Source organism: Fukomys damarensis, unplaced genomic scaffold, assembly GCF_012274545.1.
Source record: "Fukomys damarensis isolate Sample0158 unplaced genomic scaffold, DMR_v1.0_HiC HiC_scaffold_21, whole genome shotgun sequence".
Classification (NCBI taxonomy): Eukaryota; Metazoa; Chordata; class Mammalia; order Rodentia; family Bathyergidae; genus Fukomys; species Fukomys damarensis.
In genome coordinates, this window is record NW_022900933.1 from 1,545,632 (window position 1) to 1,568,464 (window position 22,833).

Genomic DNA, 22,833 nt, shown 5'->3' on the forward strand with positions numbered 1-22,833 from the left:
CGAGGCCTCGGGCTGCACAAACCCGCGGGCCGCTCCGCAGCTCCTCGCTGGCTTCCTCCAGCTCCCCCGACACAGCGCTCCCTGGAGTCCACTTGGATTTCATGGGCTCCGAAAGCCCCCCGCGCGGCTGCTGGGTGCCGGGAATCCCGCCGTCCTCCGTGGGCCCATTCGGTCCCAGGGCCCCCTTCCTCCGCTCCCCTGAGTGGAGTCCGGCTGAGTTCTGTGCCTCTCTCTGCCTTTAACGGCACCTCACGCTCCCAGCGCTGTCCCTGCGGACAAGGGAAGTTCAGTTCTTTACTCTTTAAGGTAAGTTTTCCCAGATATTTCATCATAGCAATGGACAGCTTACTCAGACATACACCAAAGTTGACGGACAAAGAGAGACAAGGGCAGTTAGAGGACTGAATATATCAAAAAGGCATGCAGATTAGTGAGAAGAGTGGGTTAGTTCCTTCATTAGCCTTATCTTTCTAGCTCAGTTTATTTAAATAAATTTTAAAGTATGAATGAGATACCTTTTTTATAAGTTGAGCTCCTTAATATAATACGAACTTTAAAAACATTTTTAAGATTCAAAACCAATTTTCTTTACTAGTAGCCTTTAATTAAAATGGGTATTCTTTTTTTTGAGACAGGGTCACACTATGTAGTTGAGACTCACCTGGAACTCACGATGTAGCCCAGGCTGGTCTCGAACTCACAGCGATCCTCCTGCCTCAGCCTCCCGAGTGCTGGGATTACAGGCGTGCACCACCACACCTGGCTAAAATGGGTATTCTTAACTAAATAATCAACTTTCTTTATTGAATAGTAGTAGAAACTCAATTCATAGATTTTTCTGAATTCGGCTTTGCAGGGTATTTTCGGAACGCAGTACACATAATCTTCACATGTTTTTCTTTTTGCCTTATAACGTGAGTATTTGTGCATCTGCTCTGGATCTTCCCTTGCAATCGATGAGGTTTTTTTGCCTTCTCCATTTTCTCTGCTAGAAAAATAGTGCTCAACCTTCCAAACCCAACTCACACCCATCTCTTCTGAAAAGACTTCCCGAATCCCCACCTCCCTCACAGCTCATGCCATCATTACCACTTTCAGGATGTGCACTGTGAATTAAACTCCCATCCCTGTAGGCTTCCTCACTCTGAGAGCAGCCTGAGGCCGGGTCTCTGTCGTGTGACCACCCCGGGGACTGGGGTGTGTGGGTATGGTGGGGGCCGACTGGGAGAGAGGAAGGGGGATCTTCCAAAGGGACAGACGGTGTTGTCTTCTGATGAAAGGGGTGGAAACTCAGTGACTGCCCACTGCACAGTGGAATCCTAATGGGGCCTCAAAGGCATCCTGGGGAAAGTTAGTTGCAAAGCTTACGTACCGTGTGATTTCATTTACACAAATTCTCAACATTCATTTTCAAAATGGCAAAATTACAGAGGCAGAAGACAGATTAGTGACTGTCAAAGGTGAGGGATGGAAATAGAAAAAGTGGGTGTGTGTGACTATAAAAGCATAGCACGAAAACCTTTGTGGTCAGCCAACAGTTCTGTATGTCATTTAGGATGCTTGCACCATCTTTATCTGTGGATCAAAATTCTGAAGAAAAGAAAATCTGATCTGAGGTAATATTCACCGAACTGCATGTTGTCCCTGTGTGTAAATTAGAGGTGGATATTCTCAGACTGGAAAGACTCCACCAACTCAGAAATACAACTCCTATATACATTTCTTGGAAAAAATGACAATTAAATCTCCTGTGAGATTAACCAAAATTTATAAGTTAGAATGGAGGTGCTGTGGTAAAAGGATTGGCTGTTATACTATGGTATTGATTTTCATTTATCAAGAGCATTATTCTGATATGTTTTTAGTGATACAAATCTCATTGTAAATATGAGCATTATAGAAATAATGACATAAAAACTGGGAGGTCAAGGGAGAGATAAGAGCACATGTATGAATACCCACATCGTCTTATCTCATAAGAAAGTTTAATTGATAATGTCTAATGTGAAAACATACAACTGCAGTTTAAAATTTACTATAGTCTTCTCTCAAATCCAAAGATATCATTTGGAAATCACCAAATCTTATGGTGAAAAAACTATTTAAATGTCAACAATGCCCAAGTTCTCTTTATTCTGCCATTAAATTAAGAAAAAATTACACATACTTTGATTTTGTTGTGTAAACAAGTTCTAGATTATGGTACCACTTTTTTTGGGGGGTGCTGTTTTTTTCTAGAGCCAGGGTCTTACTAAGTTGTTCAGGCTGGCTTTGAACTTCTGAGTTCAAGCAATCCTCCTGCTTCAGCCTCTGGAATATCTGGGAATATAGGAGCGACTCACTATCCCTAGATTGTGATAGTTTCTCTCTCTCTCTCTCTCTCTCTCTCTCTCTCTCCCTCCCTCATTCTCTCATCTCTGTCTCTTCACTCCCTCCTTCCCCCTTAGGTGTGCATACACACAGAAAGATAGTTGAATATGTTTGTCTAATGTAATCTTGATATTATTTCTGGGTGATTGAATCTGCAGTTATTTAAAATATTTAGCATTATTCTTCAGAGTTGGGTACTTTTTATGCATATATTTTATTTCTTATTTGAAAATACTGGTAGCAAACACATCACTAAGTTCATAGCCAGTTTTTCTAGGTGGTACATTTGTAATTTTTCTTCTTTGTATTTCAATAATTTTTAATTTTCAAAAATAAAGTACCTATGATTTTACTTTAAAAAGTAAAAGCCAGCAAAGGAAGACTTTGAACACCTAAATATAGTATTGAATTTAAGGCTAGATAAGAAACAACATCTCAGGAGGACACAAAGGTCAAGAACTAGGATTTATTTTCAGGGCTTTTTCTCTGCATTACTCTAAATCACTTAACCTTCTTCGTTTCTTAGTAGTTGAACTGCATGCTGACAGATTGATTACATGCTCACCATTTCAAAGACCTGGATTTTTAACCAACAGTGTGGTGCTGGATGACTTCTCGACCCTGTTGAATGAAGGGTTATCTGTGAGTGCAGCATTTACATGGTGTGCTAGTCAGCTTTCCATCACTGTGACAAACACCTCAAACCACCAACTTACAAGAAGCAAAGGTTCATTTGGGCTCACCGGTTCAGAAGTGTCAGTCCATGGTTGTGTGATCCCACTGCCTTTGGGCCTGTGGTAAGGCAGGACATCATGGCAGCAGCAGTTGGCAGGAGCGGTTCACCTCATGACCAGTAGGAAGTGGGCAGCATCCCACGGTCCCTTTTTTAGGGCACACAGTGAACTAAGACCTCTCACAAGCCATACCTCAATCGCCTGCTAAAACACCATGCTGAGGACAAGATTTTAACATACAGGACCTTTGCAGGCTCTTCCAGACTGAAACTACAGCACATGGTAGCATCTGATGTCCTTGTAAAACACTGGACATGTCTCCCTCTCAAATGGGAGCTTGTCTAGCACTGGGAGGTTAAGGAAGAAGGTGGGGAACAAGCTAAAACTATGGAAATCTTAGCAGAGAGAAAAATTCAGAGCAAAATAATCTACTTCACATACTGCTTAGGAGGAGTGGGCACCACAGCTCCTGAGTGTAGAAATGCTGATTTCTAATCAGTCCCTTGAAACCCAAGCCAGCACATTTGAATGAGCTTCCTGTTCAGGGCTGATGCTAACTCAGAATGGCCCAGGACCTCCAAAGACCCCATCTTTCCATTGGCTCATGTTCGTTTGCAGATCTGTGTGGGTTCTCCACCTAGACAAAGACAGAGAGAATCAGGGCCTTGGCCACCTGTAGCCACCATCACTGGGAGGCACACGTGCCATGACGAGGGTCCAAAGGCAAAGGGAGCTGGGGCTGCAGAGCAGAGCTGTCCTTTCGGAGAATCAAATTATGGCTCAGAGGAGCATCTGCTAAGCAGAATAGCTAACATTTATTGAGTACTTAATGTGGACCTGGAATTGCTTTAAATATTTGACATTCATTATCTTACTTAATCCTCATGATCTCTATTATCCTCATTTTATAGATGAGGAAATTTGGGATTAGAGAAGTCAAGAAACTTGCCCAAGGTCACGTGGTCACAGAGCTATGTAGCAAGGGTCCAAACCCAGGGGCAACTGTCCCATATCATGTACAACCTTATCAGTACCTGCAGGCAGGGAGGCTATGTAAAACAAGATCTGACAAACTTCAACAAAGAAAAGCAGACTCTTTGTATAAAAAGGACGACTCCCTTTATATATTATAGCCAGATGTAGTAAATCAAAAACGAAACATAAATTGAAGATGACAATAAAGATAATGCCTGTTATACATATACATCTAGCCACTTTAAAACCTTCTGGATTTAGCAGAATACAATGAAAAGAATAATTAATGCAGTTTATTAAAATGCATAAAATATACCAAACCAGTTAGTTTCCCTATGAGACAAGTAGCATTCACATTACCTTTGTACTAAGAAGCTCAGAAACTACATTAACTACAGCCTGTTAAACATTTCAAAAGTCATGGGTGTTTGGAATCTCCTTGTATGCAGTGTTTATTCACAACGAATGTAGTTTTAATCAGGTGGTAATGGTTTCTGTTTAAGGAAAGCAGAAAACGCATAACATCAAACCACTTCAGGTTTGCTTCACTGTACATTTTATTAATTAGCAGCAGCAGGTTTACCTTCCTAAGGAGTGTTGCTTAATCAGAGCAGCAAATCAGCTTTTCTCTGAGTATAAACAGGCTGAGTAAGTTGTGGGGTGTCTGAGCATTAACAAGAAGTAAGAGTGTGTTGGTTGGCAACGGATACTGACTCAAGTGGCCTGTGCAGCAGACTGAACTTGGGGCTCTTTCAAGAAGCTCAGAAGTCTTTGACCTCGTGGAAATTGTGATCTACTTATAAAACACGCAAGTGTAAGATATATTAGATTTTTGAGGCAGCGTATTAACAAAAGCAAAACTGATAAGATGCAAACTAAAATTAACTGTACACCTTTAAGGATATGCAAAACACCAGAATGATTAGCATAAAGATATAACTATTAAGTGAAGATTTTTGAGCAGGATTTATACAAAGCCCTCCTAGGATGAAAAATCTATGAAAGATAAACCTTAATATCTAGTCTAAGTTAAGGACAGGTTGGTACTTGATAATTTGTTTCATGTTAAATATCCCAAGAGACATGCATGTTTCCTTATCAGCAGAGATCCAGAGTGAACTCCACTTTTCTTTTAACAAGCTGGAAAGATTTAATAGTTCTTGGTTTCTTTTTGTGAAATAAATGTCATTGTTTTTCCTACATATTGGAGGACAGGAATACCAAATGTAAGTTACCTTTCTTTCCATACACATTTCAGTTTTTTTGAGCAGAGGAATACAGACATAAAAATCTTAATATACATGCTAGAATAAACAGCTATATGTTATATTATGCTAAAGCCAGACCTTGGATTTCTCATGAACTAGTAAAGGAAACATCATTATGTATTGACACACAAATAAAATTAAGATGTCACGGTACAGATCTTAAATGTCCCCAAAGTGCATGTGCTGAGAGCCTTTTCCTTCAGCTGCTGGTGCTTGGGAAGGGGTTCTCCTAGTGGAAGCGGAGGCACCTTGGGGGAGGTAGTGCCTAGTGGAAGAAAGGAGGTCACCACGGGTTCACTGCGATCTGACCCCCTTCCCCTCTGCTCAGAGCCACAATGAAGCAAACAGACCTCTCCCAGCACACATTCTCCCGTGGCATCCTGCACAGTCCCGAGGCAAAAATGCCAAGAGGTCACGGGGCTGAAACCTCCGGAACTGTGAACCAAAGTAAAGCTTTCTTCCTTATAAGGTGATTTTCTCAGGTGTTTTGTCACGGTGGTGGAAAAGCTGAGTAACACATAAAACGTACACATACGCTAGATTATTTAACTTAACAAAAGGGTGTGAACATGTCAGGCTAGCTTTCAGCACAGAATGGCTTTCCTTTCGCTTTGTACCCTAGAAGTCCAGAAATTAACTACTTCAACACCCTGCTTTTTTTCTTTCAGTAAACCTGTCTCTCAAGCCAGTCCTTCCTATGGTCTCTGCTTATGATACTTCCTAATACAAATGTTTTCAAATCCCAAACTCTGTAATACTGGCGTGACTCACAGTGACCATGGTCGTAAAAGAAATTCTACAGGAGACATTTCCAGCTCCCGAAATTACATTCAGCTCTTTTTTTTCTCGTATCTGTACAAGACACATGAGCAGGTGTGAGTCATTATTTCAAGACAAGCTCAGCAGCACGGTTTCACGTCATGGGGTTACTTATTTGATTTCACTAACCAGTAATGAAAAGTATCACAAGTGGGCAGCAGGGAAGGGCCTGTCCAGGGAGCTCCACACACACACACACACACACACACACACACACACACGCGCGCGCGCGCGCGCACACGGATGCACCAAGTCACTCCAGCTTCACTCTTGCTTTTTCTTATACATTGGCTGTGTCCTACTTTGAAGAAAGTACTCTCTCACTTTAAAAAAATGTATATTTTGGGCTGGGGATTTAGCTCAGTGGTTTCATCACCTGCCTTACAAGTGCAAGGACCCGAGTTCGATCCCCGGTACAAAAGAAAAAATTCAAAACTAAAAAACAATATATATATATATTTTAAGACTACTATCCCAAAAGAAAGGGTCTCATATCTTTGGAGCATTCCAACTTAAAACCATTGCATTTAAAGTCAAAATCTTAGTAGAAAATTACTAGATAGATATAAAAAAAGAGAGTAAGAACTAGGTGAAGGGGAAATGGGAAGGGTAGGGGAAAGGTAATAAGGGAAAAAGAAAAAAATGAGAAAATGAAAAAATGGAAATAAAGTGTTTGTAAATAGATAAGGGAGGAGGAGGTGATGGGAGGGCAGGGACAAGGGGAAAAATGAGAACCAAGACCTGTCATGTAGAGGTGCAAGGTCCCAATGATGAATGTGACTGTCTGTATACTTAAAAGTAACAATAAACTCAATGAGAAAAAAAACAGTAAGAACTGCTTTATCGAAAAGAATGCAAAACAGATGAAATTAAAGAGTGGATTTAATGGGCCGCACATCTAAATCGTATTTTTTCCCTGAGAAACAAGAAACACAACCCAGGGATTTCTGGTTCATCTTGCTCAGTTTAAGTCAAAATTCTTCAGTAGGAAGAAGAAAGATGCGTCTCTGGCAAATGAGAAGGGGACCAAGAGATGGAGGGAGAAGGGGCAAGGGAAGGAGAACGAAAAAGAGTCAAGATGCGTTAGGTCCATGTGCCGTCTCCCACGGTGAGTGTGATCGGAAGTACACTAGTAAAACTGATCCTTCAACTCTGTGCATGAATTTAAGATGGTGTTAGTTCACAACTGTCATCTCATAAAATGCATTGTGCTGTTCAGGATATTGCTCTCAAGCACACGTGGACCCTTCGAGGTGCTCCATCTGGGCACCTAGGACTTGCTGCTGAGGCGGGCACTACATCCCATGTGCAAGCTCACTGCCAGGGCACCAGTGCTGCCCAGCGCCAGCCCTCTTAGCTGGTGACCACGGACACCTGCAAATTCAAATTAACTTGAAAATACTGAATTCTTTCATTCTACACCTGGCACACGACTCCAACCCAACAGCAAAACTCCAAAATATAATCCACTTCTATTTTTGACGCAAAATATATGTGATATTCAACTAAAATATTTCCAAGAGCACCGCGGTTTCAAAAACTGCATTTTCTTCACTCCGCATCTCCCATGGACACAAGCTCAATTCGGATTTAAAGTTTCATCTTCTTTGGTTCAAGGACAGGGTCAGAATTTTGATATCTTATTTACTCTGTATGCAAAACTTTCCCCTCTGTCAGTGTGTGTTTGATGTGCTTTCTCTAAGGCCGTGCTTGGTGCACACAGTACCTAAATGCTTCAAGCACTTCCCAGAGTCTGTGAAAATTTTTCTTGGTTCTTCCCATTACTCATAAGAACTAGAATCACGAGAAAGGGCACCTATAAGAATCACTGCAAGCTGAAACTATCTAAATGCTTTCGGAATTTAACACAAGAGTTAGGGCACCAAATGCTACTGTAAGATTCTGGCACTTAAGTCCTTGAAAACACTCTTACTTCGTTCACCAAGAGAAACAGTTCATCTGAGCTGATTTGTGTGACTGAGGAAGAAAAAGAATCTGCTCTCCATTTATACTACTGCCTTGATTCATAGCTTCTAATGACTCTCCGGCCAGTGCGGCCCCACTAAGTAACTAATCAGTTGTAATTGTCAAAGTAGTTGTGTGTCATAGCACACCTGTGGTTTGCAACAAAAATAATTTAAAAATTAAATTCCTAGATTTTTGTTTAGAACTTAGAAAATGCATAAATGTATCTTACTACTTTACTTTTTTATTCTGTTGAAAATGTGACACACGTGCATCCTAACGGGACTAAGGATTCAGAGTAAAACCTTGATCTCCAGTTACCTGTCTCCTATTCCCACAGTTAGCCCCTGATAGATGGCTCCTCTGCATTGGCCCAGAGGGAGGCTATGAAGAGATAAGCACATATTGGCATATGTGTATGTTTCTAACAGAAACGATAGCACACCGTGCACAGTATTCATGCCTAGCGCTTGCCAGGCAGGTCTGCATGCCCAAGATTCTACACCTACCTTTCTGCCTTTAGTACATCTCGGAGGTTGGCCTTTTCCGATATGAGTGCAACCAAGTCACTCTTAGCAGTTGCTCAGTAGTCTATGGTCATAGGACCGATGGTCTACGCCATGTTTTTAATCGTTTGCTGCAGTGAATTTGAAAAACACATTGCAATGAATATCCTTCTACAAGTGACTTATATACATATATATATATATATATTTGTTAAATAAGTTCCTAAAACAATTTTATTACTCAAAGTCATGTTTAACAGGAAAATTTTGATGTCACTCAACTGTTTCAACTGAAGGCTACTCAAGAAAAGACAACTGTTCAAAGAAAAGGGAATCAAGAGTCTTATCTTTCTTCATAATAACACAGAAATGAAAGCCTCTTTCAAGAAACATATCGGGGGTTGGGATTTTTGTGGGCCATGTTGGGAGGTCACAAAGAAGAGCAGGACAATTTCTATCATTTGAGGCCCAGTCACTCACTGGACCTCCTGGAGAAGCGTTGTCACAGTAATCCACCAAGCTGTGTCTTTCTTAGAGCTTCCCCTCTCTCATCACCTCGACTGCTCAGGGCCTGAAGGGGCTGAGATGATATGTGCTATTATATATATAAAGGTTTTTCTTTTCTTTTCTAGATCACAAACAGTGGTCTGAGCAGAGAGAAGTCCTGCATACAGATCTGAGACTTCTTACTCCTCAGGGGTCTCCCTGAAGCCTTGAAAAGAGATAAGGAGAAATCAGAACATCTAGCAGTTTCTCCCCCTTGGGAGGTAATTCTGCAGGCAGAACCAAACTTTCCCCTCCACACACCCTACCACAGTGAAACCCTCCCAGCTTAGCTGAGAATTCCCCAAATTTCAAGGTAGAACGTGAATAAAGGAAAGGTCTGGGTGAGAATAGTGTTTGCATGAGATAAAAATGTAAAACCCCATCTATTCTTCCTCGTCACACACATACACAAAATAATTAAAGTTACCTAGCACATTTTTCCAGCCAAGACCCTGAGATGGACTTTTTGTCCTGCTCGCAACTGCTGATGCTGGCTTCCTTCAAGGCGACTCGGGACAGCATCTGGCTTTACCTCATGTGTCACTGAAATGCAGGCTCCAGAAGGCAGCCTGAAGATGACAGGGTGGGAGGGGGACTGGTGTTCTGCACAGGGAGGCAGGAGAGGAGGAGGCGGCCCACAGTGCTGATGCAAATGCACTCCCCGGGCTTATTTGCTGGCACACCGTGTGGACACCCAGCCATCTGAATCCGGGCCAGCGAGGTTGGCACATCTTCCGCTGGAAGAGCGGAGCCCAGCGCAGCGTCCTGCTGCTGCTGCTGCTGCTGCTGGCAAGGCTACAGCTGTCTCTCTTCATCCGCGCCCGCCACAGCGGCGGCACACTCAACAGGTGTTGCCAGGGACACCGTGTGTCTGGCAGCCGCCAGCTTTCCGTGGTCGTCTCCATAGCCTGTCTCCGTCTGCTCCCCTACCCAGCTCCGCGCCCCTCCGCTTCAGCGCCACGAGGGCCTTGGCCGAGGGCAGAGTCCGCAGGGGTGGGGACGGACAAGGAGGTCCAAGGATCCTACCACACCCAGGCCTTCAGGTTGGCCCAGTGGTCCCTCCTTACTCGACTGTCTTCCTCCCCCGTTTCTGTTAGTGCACATCGGTTGTACAAATGAGTGGCTTTCATTGCGACAGATCTGCACGTGCACACAACACTCTTTAACCATTTCCCCGCTCGCCCCTTCACCCTTCCTTCTCCCCTCGCCAGCTTGGTGTCTTGGGAGGGGTTCAGTGTGCAAACTGTGTTCTGATCCTGCTTATGCACCCCGTTACCTGCCTGTAACCCTCCCTCTCCGCCTTCTTCCCTTCCCCTGATCTAAAGTCTCCCTTCTTTTTGGTACATATTTTCAATACATAATAAACACCCTTACCGTGAGGAATCGGTACGTGTAAGTATCACATATTAGCCCTTTTTCTTCCCTTCCCATCCTCTTCCAGTTCCCCCAAACCTAAGTTCCCTTCCGTCTCTACAAAGTGTATCTTCCCATTTCCTAGCATGTCTTTTATTTTGCTCTTTATATCATCTATATTTCGAGTTCCTCACGTAAGAGAAACCATGTAGTGTTTTAATCTCATGTCTGATTTATTGCTCTTAGCACTATGGTCATCCGTGTTCCTACAGATGACTCAAATGTATTCTTCTCTGTGGGTGAGCAGGGTTCCATAATGTATGAAACACCGCATTTTCTTTGTCCATTCCTCTTTGGTGAGCATATAGGCCACTTCCAAAATGTAGCCATTGTGAAATGTTCTGCTGCGTACATGGATATACATAGATCACTGTAATGTGACGTCTCTACTTCCTTGGGGAAGAGGCATAGGGGGTTGGAGGGGACTCCTAGTTTTAGTTTTTTGAGAAAGCTCCATGCTGCTCACTTGTTGGGCTACTTGACAATTCCCACCAACAATGCAGAAAGCTTCCTTCCCCTACAATCTCATCCGTATTTGTGTGTTTGTTTATTTTTTCAGTTCTTGATGATAGCTGTTTTTACTGGAGTAAGATAGAATCTTGCTTTCATTTTCATTTCTCTATTAGCCAAGGATGCTAGACATTGTTCATGTACTTACTGGCCATTTGTACTTCTTTTGAGAAGTGTCTTACTATCTAGGTCTTTGATCCATTTGACTTGATTTTAGTACAGTGAGCATGTGGGTCTATATTGGTTCTTGCACGTGTATATAACCAATTTTCCCAGCAATATTAGTTAAAGAAGCTATATTTTGTCCAGCGTATATTTTAGTCCCTTTGTCAAAAGTCAAATGGCTGAATGTGCCTGACATTGTTTCTGCATCCTCAATTCTGTTCCACTGATCCACGTGTCTGTTTTGTGCCAGCACCATGCTGTTTTTATTGTTGTAACTTTGTAGTACAACTTGAAATCTCATATTGTGATGCTTCCTGTTTTCCCCTTTTTGCTTAAAATTGCTTTGGCTATTTTGGAACCCTTCTGGTTCCATGTCTATTTTAGAATTTTGTTTCTAGTTCCGTGAAGAATGTTGTTACTATTTTGATTGGAATTACATTAAATCTTTATATCACTTTTGATAAGATGGCTATTTTGACAATATTTGTTCTGCCTATCCAGAAAAAGCTCGCCTTTTTCTATTTTTGGATGTCCTCATGACCACCTTTTTAGACTAATTGGACCCTTGACTTACAAGCTCAATTTGTTCTCAAGGGATGGTTGTAACTCAAGTCGGTCAGTGAAGGCTCAGGTTCCCCTACAAGAGCCTTCAAAGTCTCTCTCCTGTGTGCAGGCAGATCTCAGTGTCCTTAGAGACAGTGGCCCAGGATTTTTCAACTTACCCCACACAGGAAAGGATGTTGTAATGTTCCTTCCAGAACTCTTTATGGGTTAAATCTGTGTTTGAGACCATCTGGAAGCACAAGCAGCCAGCATTCGGGTTGTAACTCAAGACTTTGGTCACAAGTTAAAACTAAAATTCTGGTCATAACCCAAATTGTTCCTACGTCACGCTGGGCATAACTTGAGGGTCCACTGTACTTACTACAGGTTTTACTATAGAAGTCTTTTATCTCCTTGGTTAGGTTAATGTCTATGTATTTAAGGTTTTTTTAAGTTACCACAGTCAGGATTATTTTCCTGATTTTTTTTCTTTGTGTGTTCATTGTTAGTGTTCAGAAATGCTATTGATTTTTGTTGATTTTTTTACCCTACTACTTTGCTGGATTTTTTTTATTGGTTCTAAGAGTCTTCTGGTGGAGTCGTTCATGTAAAGGATCATGGCATCTCTGAATAAGGATACTTTGACGTCTTCCTTTCCATTACATGGCCCTTTTATTTCATTATCTGGCCTGATTGCCTGCTAAAGTTTTGGTACTGCATTGAACAGGAGTGGTGAAAGTGAACACCATTGTTTTGCTCCTGATTTTAGAGGAAATATTTTCAGATTTTCCCCATTTACTTGGATGCTGGCAGTGGGTTTATCTAAAATGACTTTTATCAGATTGACATACGTCCTTACATGCCTATTTTCACAAAGGTTTTTATTATGAATGGATGTTGGATTTTTTTTTCCTGTGACAATCGTGAATTTTTTGTCCTTGCTTCTGTTCATGTGATGAATTATGTTTATGGACTGGCACATGTTAAAACCATACTTGCATCCCAGGCGCCACCTCTGTTGATCTTTTCAATGTTTGTTACATTTGCTTGCCAGTATTTCATTGAGGATTATTGCGTCTATATCCATTAAGGAGATTGGTAAATAGTTTTCTTTTTCTTTCTTTTTTTAAATTAAATCCTTGTTCAGGTTTGGCATCAGGGAAGTGTCAGCTTCCGGGAATGACTTCGGCAGTGCTCCATCCCTTTCTTTTCATGGGAGAGTTTCAGGAGTGTTGCTGCTATATTTTCCCTAAGTCTCTGATAGTCTGTGTTTGGACCTCTCAGGTCCTGGGTTTAATGGGCAGTTTTTATCACTGCCTCTACTTCACTGCCTGTTATTACGGGTTTTTACTATCTTCTTGGTTCAATTTTGGTGATTCATATGTGTCTAGAAATTTATCAATTTCTTCTAGGTTCTCCAATTTATTGAAATATATACTTTCAATGTAGTTTCCTATAATCCTCTGGATTTTAGCAATTTCCACTGTAATTTCACCTTTTCCTTTCTAATGGCACTGATATTTTTTTTCTCTATCTCGAGAAATAAAGAAAGTTTGGGTAAGAGTTTATCAATCTGGCAGGGTGTGGTGACACACGCCTATAGTCCCAACACTCGGGAGGCTGAGGCAGAAGGATTGCTGTGAGTTGGAGACCAGCCTGGGCTGCATAGTGAGTTCCAGGTCAGTCTCAACTACTTAGTGAGAGCCTGTCTCAAAAAAAGAGAGTCTATCAATTTTGTTTATCCTTTCACAGAACACACTCTAACTCATTAATCCTTATTTTTTGGTCTCAATTTCATTAATTTCTGCTCTGATTTTTTTTTTTTTTTTTTTTTTTTTTTGAGACAGGGTCTTATTATGTAGCCCAAGCTGTCCTTGAACCCACAGTGATTGTCTTGCCTCGGCCTCCTAAGTGCTCTGCTCTGATCTTTATAATTTCTTCCTTTCTGCTGGTGATTTGCATTGTTGTTGTTACTCTAGGACATTGAGATGCATCATGAGATAATTCATTGGACCCACTGTATTCTTTCGATATATGTATTTATATCTGTAAACTGTCCTCTAAGAACTACTTCCATTGTTTCCCATTGGTTTTGGTATTTTATGCTTCCATCATCATTTGATTCTAAGTACTTTTAAATTTCTTTCCTAATTTATTCTGTTATCTGTTGATTTTTCAATAATTTATTCTTTAATTGCCATGTATTTGCATAGTGTTTGTAATTTCTTTTGCTGCTGACTTCTAGTTTCATTATGGTACAGCCTAGTAGTATACAAGAGATTATTTTCATTGTTTTATATTTATTTAAGCATGCTGCATAGCCTAAGGTATGATCTATTTTGAGAAAAGGTCTGTGTGCTCCTGCGAAAATGTGCATTCTGTTGTTATTGGGTGAAACACTTTGTAGATAACTGTTAAGTCACTTTATTCAATAGTGTGGCTTAACTCTGGTATTGTTTTTTCTTTTTAAATATGTTTTGTTTTGGTTTTTGTCTAGTTGACCTAATTGTGAGAGCGGGGTACTGAAGTTCCCTGCTGTGACTATACTGGTGTCTGTCTGTCCTTTTATGTCCAGTAGTTTTTGTTTATGAAGTTAGATGCACTGACTTTAAGTGCATATATATTTACAATTGTCATCTCTTCCTGTTGGATTGTTCCCTTTTAATTGCCATTTTTGCCTCTTCTGAATGGTTTTGTTTTGAAGACTCCTCTGTCTGAAAATAAGATAACTACTCCTCCTAGCTTTTGGGCTCCTATGACTTTTTGTTTGTTTGATTGTTTGGTACTGGGGATCAAACTCTGGACCTTGTGCTTGCAAGACAGGCGGTGGAACCACTGAGCTAAATCCTGGGTCCCCAATGACTTATTTTTGATGCAATCTGCTAGTTTGTGTCTTTCAATTAGTGAGTTAAGACTGTTGATGTGGAGAGTTACTATTATAGGGTATTTACTGAGTCCTGTAGTTGCCCTATTTTTCCAGTGCAGATTTCTTTTTTCTTTTTCTTTTTCCTTTTAGGCTTTTTAGTGCTAGAGGTCTCTCTTTCTCTGTCTAGGAGTCTCTTAAGTATTTTCGGCAGTGCTGGTTTGGGATTTCTTTATCATGGAAAGTCTGTACTTCTCCATCAACTGTGAAGTCTAATTTTGTGAGACATAGCTCTCTAGATACAGAAAATAGTTGACATTAAATGCCCACTATGTAGTAATGATTCTCTTCCTCTCCTGCTTCTTCTCAAGCTTCATCCTTGAAGTCCTAGTCTTTAACTATTGTCTTAGAACTCCTAAAGACAGTGTTCACTTTCCCTTTTTGGTGGCTACATAGGATTGTTCTACTCTGGGGCTTCCTTCTCACTCTTATCAAAGTCAAAGCCAGAAAACACACTGTCCTCAGAAAGTCTGGAGATGATGCCAAGTAAATGTTCCTAAAACGCAGGAAGCATCCATGCATATAACGCAAACTTTTGGAAGCCTCCAAGTGTACATCAGCAAAGAATTAGATGAAGAAAACCCCATTTGATGGCACTCTGTGGAGCAGGTCAAAGTAATGAACTGGAGTAGTTAAGCACACATAGCCTTTACCATGTGCTGGATTTGTCTATAGATATTAGCTCATTTCAACCTGCGAACAGCCAGGTATGGTAGACAGCAGCAGCAGCAGCAGCAGCCTTGCTGATGGGGAAACTGAGACATGGAGAAGAGAGCCCCTTTTATGTGTGCAACAGGGAGACATCTCACGATTTGCCAGGGTAATACAGTACCCCAGAAGTTACATGAAGTTCAAAAATACACAAAGAAGTACATTTGTCCTGGATACACAGGTGTAATAAAAATTTTAAAACCAGGAGAAGAAGAATACAAACCAAGTACATGCTGCTTCAAATGAACAGAAAGAAGATTGGGACCAAAAGAGAACAGAGAAGAATTTCTGTTGTGTGTAGGACCTTTTTATTTTATTTTTAAAGGGCAACATGTTACGATCAGATAGTTCTGGGTAATGTATCTACTGATTTTCAGTGCACATCTCCTTGTACATCTATGCAGTTTTAAATCGTGAAACGTAATATACATATAGAAAAGGACTTAAAATGTTCGTAGTATTTCACAAATAACAATTAAGGCAACAATGTAACCACCTTACTGGTTCAAAAAAGAGAGTAATACATTTCCCAGCATCGTGAAACCTTTTTCAATCAGCCTCTTTCTGCCCTCTTCCTCCAGGCACGCACTGCCCAGAGTTCTGTGATACTCCCTGGCTTATTTCCTGTACAATTCTACCACTTCACGTCTGCAACTGAGCGACCTCAGACAGGTGTCCCAGTTTCCGAAGTCCAGTAGGTAGAACCTTGTGGTGTGCTTCCCTGTGTGTCTGTCTTTGCTTAGCGCTGGATTTGTACGATTTATCTGCATCAATTTCTGTTTTGACTCCTGGTTGATGGTTGTGTTGGCTTCTTTAAAATTTTCATGCTTAAAAGAAAAGGATTTTTCCAGGAGATATCCAAGGACAAATGTCCTCAGATGGTTCCTCCAATTTTCCTTCGGAAAGGAGAGCAGTCTTAATTGCATAACTACAACAAGGCACTTCCCTTTGAACTTCTGATTTATTTTCTTTAATTTCTTGTTCATCTCCCTTAGTAGTTTTTCACTGCTATTTTATTTGCCTTTTCATTGTGAAGGGTTGTAGCCAAAAAGGGATTATCAAAGCCCCTGCCCAGTCTACACCCTTTGTCTTACATATGAGGAAACAACCATTGTATTTTGCACAGTTTAAAAACTGTAATTTTTAAATACACTTTTGTAGCCCTGAGGCCTATAGATGGTGATTTGGACAATGGGATAGGAGTTTTAAATGCTCCACTGTCTTCTGGCAGCTGGTGAATTGTGTGTGTAACAATAAAGCTTTAACAGTGTTTCTCTGCAGGGTGAATTCACTCTACACGAGGCCCACACAGAGTGTCACAAAGATGTTGCCAAACATCTAAATAAAAATTTCCCCTCCTCATTTAATTTCTATACAGCAAGGCTTTATTTAAAAAAAAAAAAAAAAAAAAGGCCAAGCACAGAGGCATCTCTGTATTGTGAGGACCTCAGCAACGCTGTGAAAGGTAACTTTCTCCTCCCCAATGCCGCCATTAATATGTAAAAGCTTAAGCTTGCTAAAGGGATTACTGCGCATCCTATCTGATGGTAAACTGGCACTGCGACGATTCCATGTATCTTTTTGTCATGTCCTCATGGAATATCTTACCCTCGAAATGTGTAGTTGCCCTCTTACTAATGTTAGTGATTAAACTGGCATACATGTGACATGTTGCCTTACATGGGTGTTGTATTTGCAATGTCCAAGGTCTTAAATCTATGCTCTATAGAATGGCTATTCTATCAATTACAAATATACACACAGGTCATACATATAATGTAATATATATATTACATAATATGCATGCGTATGTTATATGTTATGGTACCAAGAAACACAAATCCCATGGGCAGGTTATTTAGTGTGAGTAAAGACGCTCTAATCTCTGCCTTTACTCCCTACATATTCTGGGTGCTGGAGAAAAGTACTATATATCAACCAGTACTGTCTGACGCATGTGCTGTACTGCTTTCCAGAAGACACTGCCACAAACATTTGAGGCATGGTCCCCGGCCCAAGGACATCTCAGCTGAAATTCCAACAGCGGGCTCTATCTACCATCTCCTCTGTCAGGCTACTTCTGCACTTCCGCGCGAGGAACAGTATATACTTCTGCACTTCTGCGCGAGGAACAGTATGGCCGAAGGCATCTTTGGTCATCTCTCTGGACACAAAAGGGACCTCTTGGCCTGAGGCAATTTGTGGGAAGGAACAGTGCTGCTGGACCCAATGCTGGCACGGCAGGACCAGGTGGGCAGCCAAGAAAAACCCTGTATGTGCAGATTCAAATATGGATGAGCACCACCTGAGCGGACAGGGAGGGCTGGGTAGGGCTGGTCTCCTGCTATGTGGCAGGCTGTTTTCTCTGAGGAATGGTGGCAGGTTAAGGGTTCAGTGACATCTATGTTACTGCTAGGTTGTACTCGCCCGTGATAGGAGCTAGGTCAGACTTAGTGAAAGGGATGTGTGGTATTGGGCCGGGCATTCCTCAGTGCCTTCTACAGTGGCCATGACGTCAGTGGACCCACTGCATGTCATCAGGACAGCTGAGCAGGAGGACTGGCTGACATCCACAGATGAGTTCCGCTCCTGTGCTGTTTAAGAACCTCCCCCGTGACAGCTGCCTGGCAGGTCAGATGCAGTTGCACTCAAAGGCACACATGCCTCAGACTATTCTATTTTCATATACCTCTTACTCCAGACTCCAAAATCATCAGCTTCCCAGTCCCTTTGCTGCACAATCTAGGTGTAACTAGGAGATCGTAAGTACCCACCATTCCCTTCCTATCACTCATTTTCAATTCCCTCTCCTTTGGTTAGCAAGTGTGATAGGCAGGCCCAGACCCTCCATGGCCACAATCACTGCCCTTGTCCATCTACTGTTGAAACTGTGCACAGTTCATTAACCATATCCTTGGCACTGAGAACCAAGCATATCCCAGCCTTTCTGTGTAACACCAGTGCTACTTGCTGGTGCTAAGCTCCCTGCAAGCCCGCCCTGCTCCAGCTCTACTCTGGCTTTGCTGCTAGTTGCACCTATCTTGCTTCTGATGTTTAGCACTGCGAACTCTTGCCCCCCTGCTCTCAGCTCAAGTGTGTGTGCCATTGTCACCCCTGACCTGAGCTGACCCTGAGTTTCTCAGTGACATTGGGGCCCCTCACCTTCCTACCGCAGGTGGAGCACACTCAATGGGGGTTTTTAGATTCTCACACTTCACTTGGCATTTTCATCATTCTTTCTAGGCTACTAGGTGATCTCATTAGCACTGTCTCTGGGATCTTTGATGGCCCATTAAATCTTGTGTCACTAAAGATTATTACCATTGCAATAAATTCGATCTTACTGGATTGTATGTACTACCCCTTTAATGTAGCCCCCTCAGGAACTGGTCCCCATATCTCCTCTTGACTATAGCTCATTCTATGTTTCGTCTTTCCTCCTTGGACAGCCTAGCACATTCTTAGTTGAGCTATGCAGAGATTTGATCTCTGTTGTTGGTCTGGTTACGGGAGGGGTGGTAGGGCAGTGAGTGGTAAGGTAACAGGGAGATGCACATGGTCTTTTAGGGTTCCATACTGATCTTGGTATAAAGCCCACTACTTTGGTGATTGTGTCTTGAGCCCAGTTCTTCATTCTGTCTGTGCTTTGGCTGTAAGACAGCAGGATGCCCTTAAATGCTACCAAACAGCCCTCTTCTGCATTTTGTCTTGATTTGCTCATTAATTGGGCAATCCTGAAGTTTCCTTTACTCGACCAATCACTGATACTGAACAATAGCCACACAACTGCACTGTGCTCCTGATCATTGTTCTCATATCTCTTAAGCAATAGATATGTAGTACTGGGCAGTAAATCTCCTCCCACCACCTCCCAGTTCACCAGCAGTGAATTTTTAACAATTACATTGTGAAAGTATGCCAAGAGCTAACACAATCCCACCTGCTGGGGAGACAGCGTTCTCACTGCCAGGTGGCTGATACTGATCCAGTTCCAAGATTCCATTTAGATTCTGGTTTTTAGCACATCTGTGATATCAGCCATCCTCCACTGGATTTTCCAGAAGCTCATTCTGAGATGAAGAGTCGCACACAGAAGGCTCTCCAGGGAGGCCTTTCAGGGGGTACATCGAAGGGAAATGACAAGGGAAGGGTTGAGCAGAGGACAAAGCTGATTCACGATGCAGTTGTCGTGGAGACTTCAAATGATTCATTCAACAGAGAGCTCTAAAACTAGGGTGGCCCTTTACAGTTGCTCAACACAAAGGCAACAGATCCAGATCTTTGTACCTCCACAGTTTCCGGTTATTAGCAAAAGGCTTCCTAGGGAGAAGGGTAACCTTGGATGAAGCTTTTTCCAGTGACAGGTACACCTGCAAGCTGTTAGCAAATAGCATTACCAGTGTCGATATACGTTGGCTCCAGACAAAGGATCTGGACAGGATACCACAGCTTCCCGTGTACACAGTTCAGAGTTTCCACGTGATTTCCGCTGCTCCCCAATTCAGCTGTCCCTATTTCATAGTAAAGAACTTAGGTCCAAGGCAGCACTTCCCGCTCTGAAACTCAGCTTATACAAGACAACCTTTATCACATTTACCAGGAATATGACTGCCCCATTGCCGGTGGACTTCTTATTACTAAAATGAAGAGAATCTTCTGAGCTCTACTGGGGAATATGGTCAGATGACTATTTATGGGTTTATGCATCATAAATCCATTCTAACATACTCACATCCTTGGGCCTGTTGGTCTCTTTTTCTATGCCCAGGAAATCTGACATCTCTAACTTATTTCAGAAGCCATATTCAAACCCAGGTATTAAGGAACTACCCCGGCTAACTCTTGGAGTAGTTCACAAAAGCTCTAATTCAAGAGGAACAGAATCAATATAATATCACATATACATATATGTGTGTGTGTGTGTGTGTGTTTGTGTGTAATGGGGTGTACTGATAGGTTTATTGGATCAGAGGCAGAAGAATCCAAAATGGTTGCCTGCATCTGAAGGCTTGGAGGATCCAGTGGCAGTCAAAGTTTGAAGACCCGGCAGCTCACTTAGAGTTATCAGTGTGAATCTGAAGAAACTGGAGGCCAATGTTTAAAGCCAATGGCAAAGGCCAGAGCTCTTCCAAAAAGGCAACACTTCCTTTTTCCCCTTTTTATTCTGTCCAGGATACAAGCTGGGTCCGCCCTCCTCAGTTTGCTGGCCTAATGTCAACATCCACAGTCACATCAAAACTTCACTAATTTGCTACTATGTAGTTCTTACTCAAGTCAAATCGATATATCACAATTAATGGTCACAACATAATAACAGATGTTACTGTTCCTTTGCAAATATTATAGGAACTAAGCTATTGGGACATTAACGAGACTAGGAATCAGTCATGAGAAACAGGAAAAGGTTATAGTCATTGTAATTGAGAACAGGTGGGGATTTTGGGCCACAAGAAAAAGAAACAGAAGTTGAAGGATCACAGTTTTTTCTATTGAGAGAAGAAACAGCTAAAATATGTTACCGCCTGGGATACCTTCCTTTGGTACTTTCAAATCTTCAGTTTAACAAATGTTCTCATTGATCCGATTCTCCCTAATGTGTGCTCAGCGACATCACAGAGGAGAAGTCCATTTAGTGCGAATCAAGCATAAGACCAGAGCTGGTGCAGTAACAAGAGGGCCTCAGGGGCTGGATCACAGTTCCTTTATTTTCCCCAACTCAGAACTAGATTAACTCCAGGTCCAAAGGTTTGCGTAAGCCTAAAGGCGAGCATCTCAGGAGTTTAGAGATTTGGGGACTTGTGGATAATATAGAATTGTTGAAAGGCTGAGATGAGAAATGAGATAGGACCTCAGTTCAATCATCGGTTCCTCTGCCTAGCAGCTGAATATCCTTGGGGAAGCTACTGACTCTCTTTAAATTTTGCTTAACCAGCCACTTTTGAGCAGGGATGGTGACACCTGTCTCAGGGCAGTTCACTTTCATATGGAGTACAGTAATACTTCAGTTCATGAATGCTTCCATCCCAGAACAAATTAATTGGCAAGCAGAAGCATTCAGCAAAATTTTACTTCCATTCATGAACTTACATCGGGTTAGAAACACAATTGTGGCCCATCTTCCCTAGACTTGTAATTAGTTTAGTGAACCCAGATACGGCATCACTGGGCGTGGAATTATGCCTAGCTCAGAATGACTCGTCAATGAGCGGTAGTAGTAGCAACAGAAGTTGTTGTCGTTCTTACTATTAGTGGTGAAGACAGAGAAGTTGAGAGTAGAAAACTAAGCGGTTAATTATAAATGCTGCTAAAAGAACTGTAATCTCTAGCTAAACAACAGGGAAATCCACAGGCCAATGTCTAGGGAACTTGAGAAGACACACATACATGCTCTGAAGACCGAGGAGACTACATGGCAGAAGACACTATAGCAGTTGTGGGGTGAGCACACAGTGCCACACTTGGTATGTCAAGAATCCCACTAATGCAACTCCAATTCTGTGATACTGACTGCCTATAAATTTTAAAATATATGCAAAACAGGCAAGGACTAGGTGAAATACATTTTGGGAGTATCAATTGATATGATCCATTGGAAAGCAATTAAACAATCTATTAAAATCATTAAAATGCTCATGACTCGATGAATTCACTTTTTTATGGAAAAATGTATGTTAAAATTAATTCTACTATATTTATAACATTATTTATAACAAATAGTAGCAAATGGAAACTAAACATTCCATACAAGGAAACAGTTATAATAATAATATCAATTACACTTGTATATCGATGGAACAGAATAGAAAATGCAGAAAGAACTCTAAACACACTCAGTCACATTATCTGTGACAAAGGGGCCAAATACCTTTGCTGGAGAAAAGATTAAAGTTTCTTTAATGCAGAGTGCTGGGAAAACTGGCTATCCACATGCCAACATTAAACCTAGACCCATATCTCTTGTCATGCACTAAACTAAAATTGAAGTTGGTCAAAGACCTAAATATTAAAATAGAAACACTTAACCTGCTGGAAGATAGACTAGGTAAAACTCTTGAAGACATAAGTATAGACAAAGACTTTATGAACAAAACATAGGTTGCACAGGAAATATTACAAAGAATCAACAAATGAGATCATATCAAGTTAAAAAGTTTCTGCACAGCAAAGAAAACCACTAAAAGAATAAAGAAACATAATGGAAAAAAACCCTACAGAATGGATAAAAATTATGCCAGCTACTCCCCAAAGGACCAATATCTAGAATATATAAAGAAGTAAAAAAGATTAGACTCCCCAGATTTGAAGACCCAATCCACCCTATCCGCCTCTAAAATGCAAGGTCCCAAATTCGATCCCTGGTACCAAAAAAAAAAAAAAAAAAAAAA

At 41.5% G+C, this 22,833-nt stretch overlaps 1 protein-coding gene across 1 annotated transcript in view; it reads left to right on the forward strand.

Annotated features, from left to right (window-relative positions):
* LOC104874399 overlaps positions 1–22,833 on the forward strand; it is a 33,685-nt gene that overhangs the window by 799 nt on the left and 10,053 nt on the right. The window contains exons 3-4 of the mRNA XM_033766910.1: positions 5–306; positions 16,030–16,142. Coding sequence (XP_033622801.1) covers positions 5–306; positions 16,030–16,142 — 415 coding nt within the window. The remainder of the gene's footprint in view (positions 1–4; positions 307–16,029; positions 16,143–22,833) is intronic.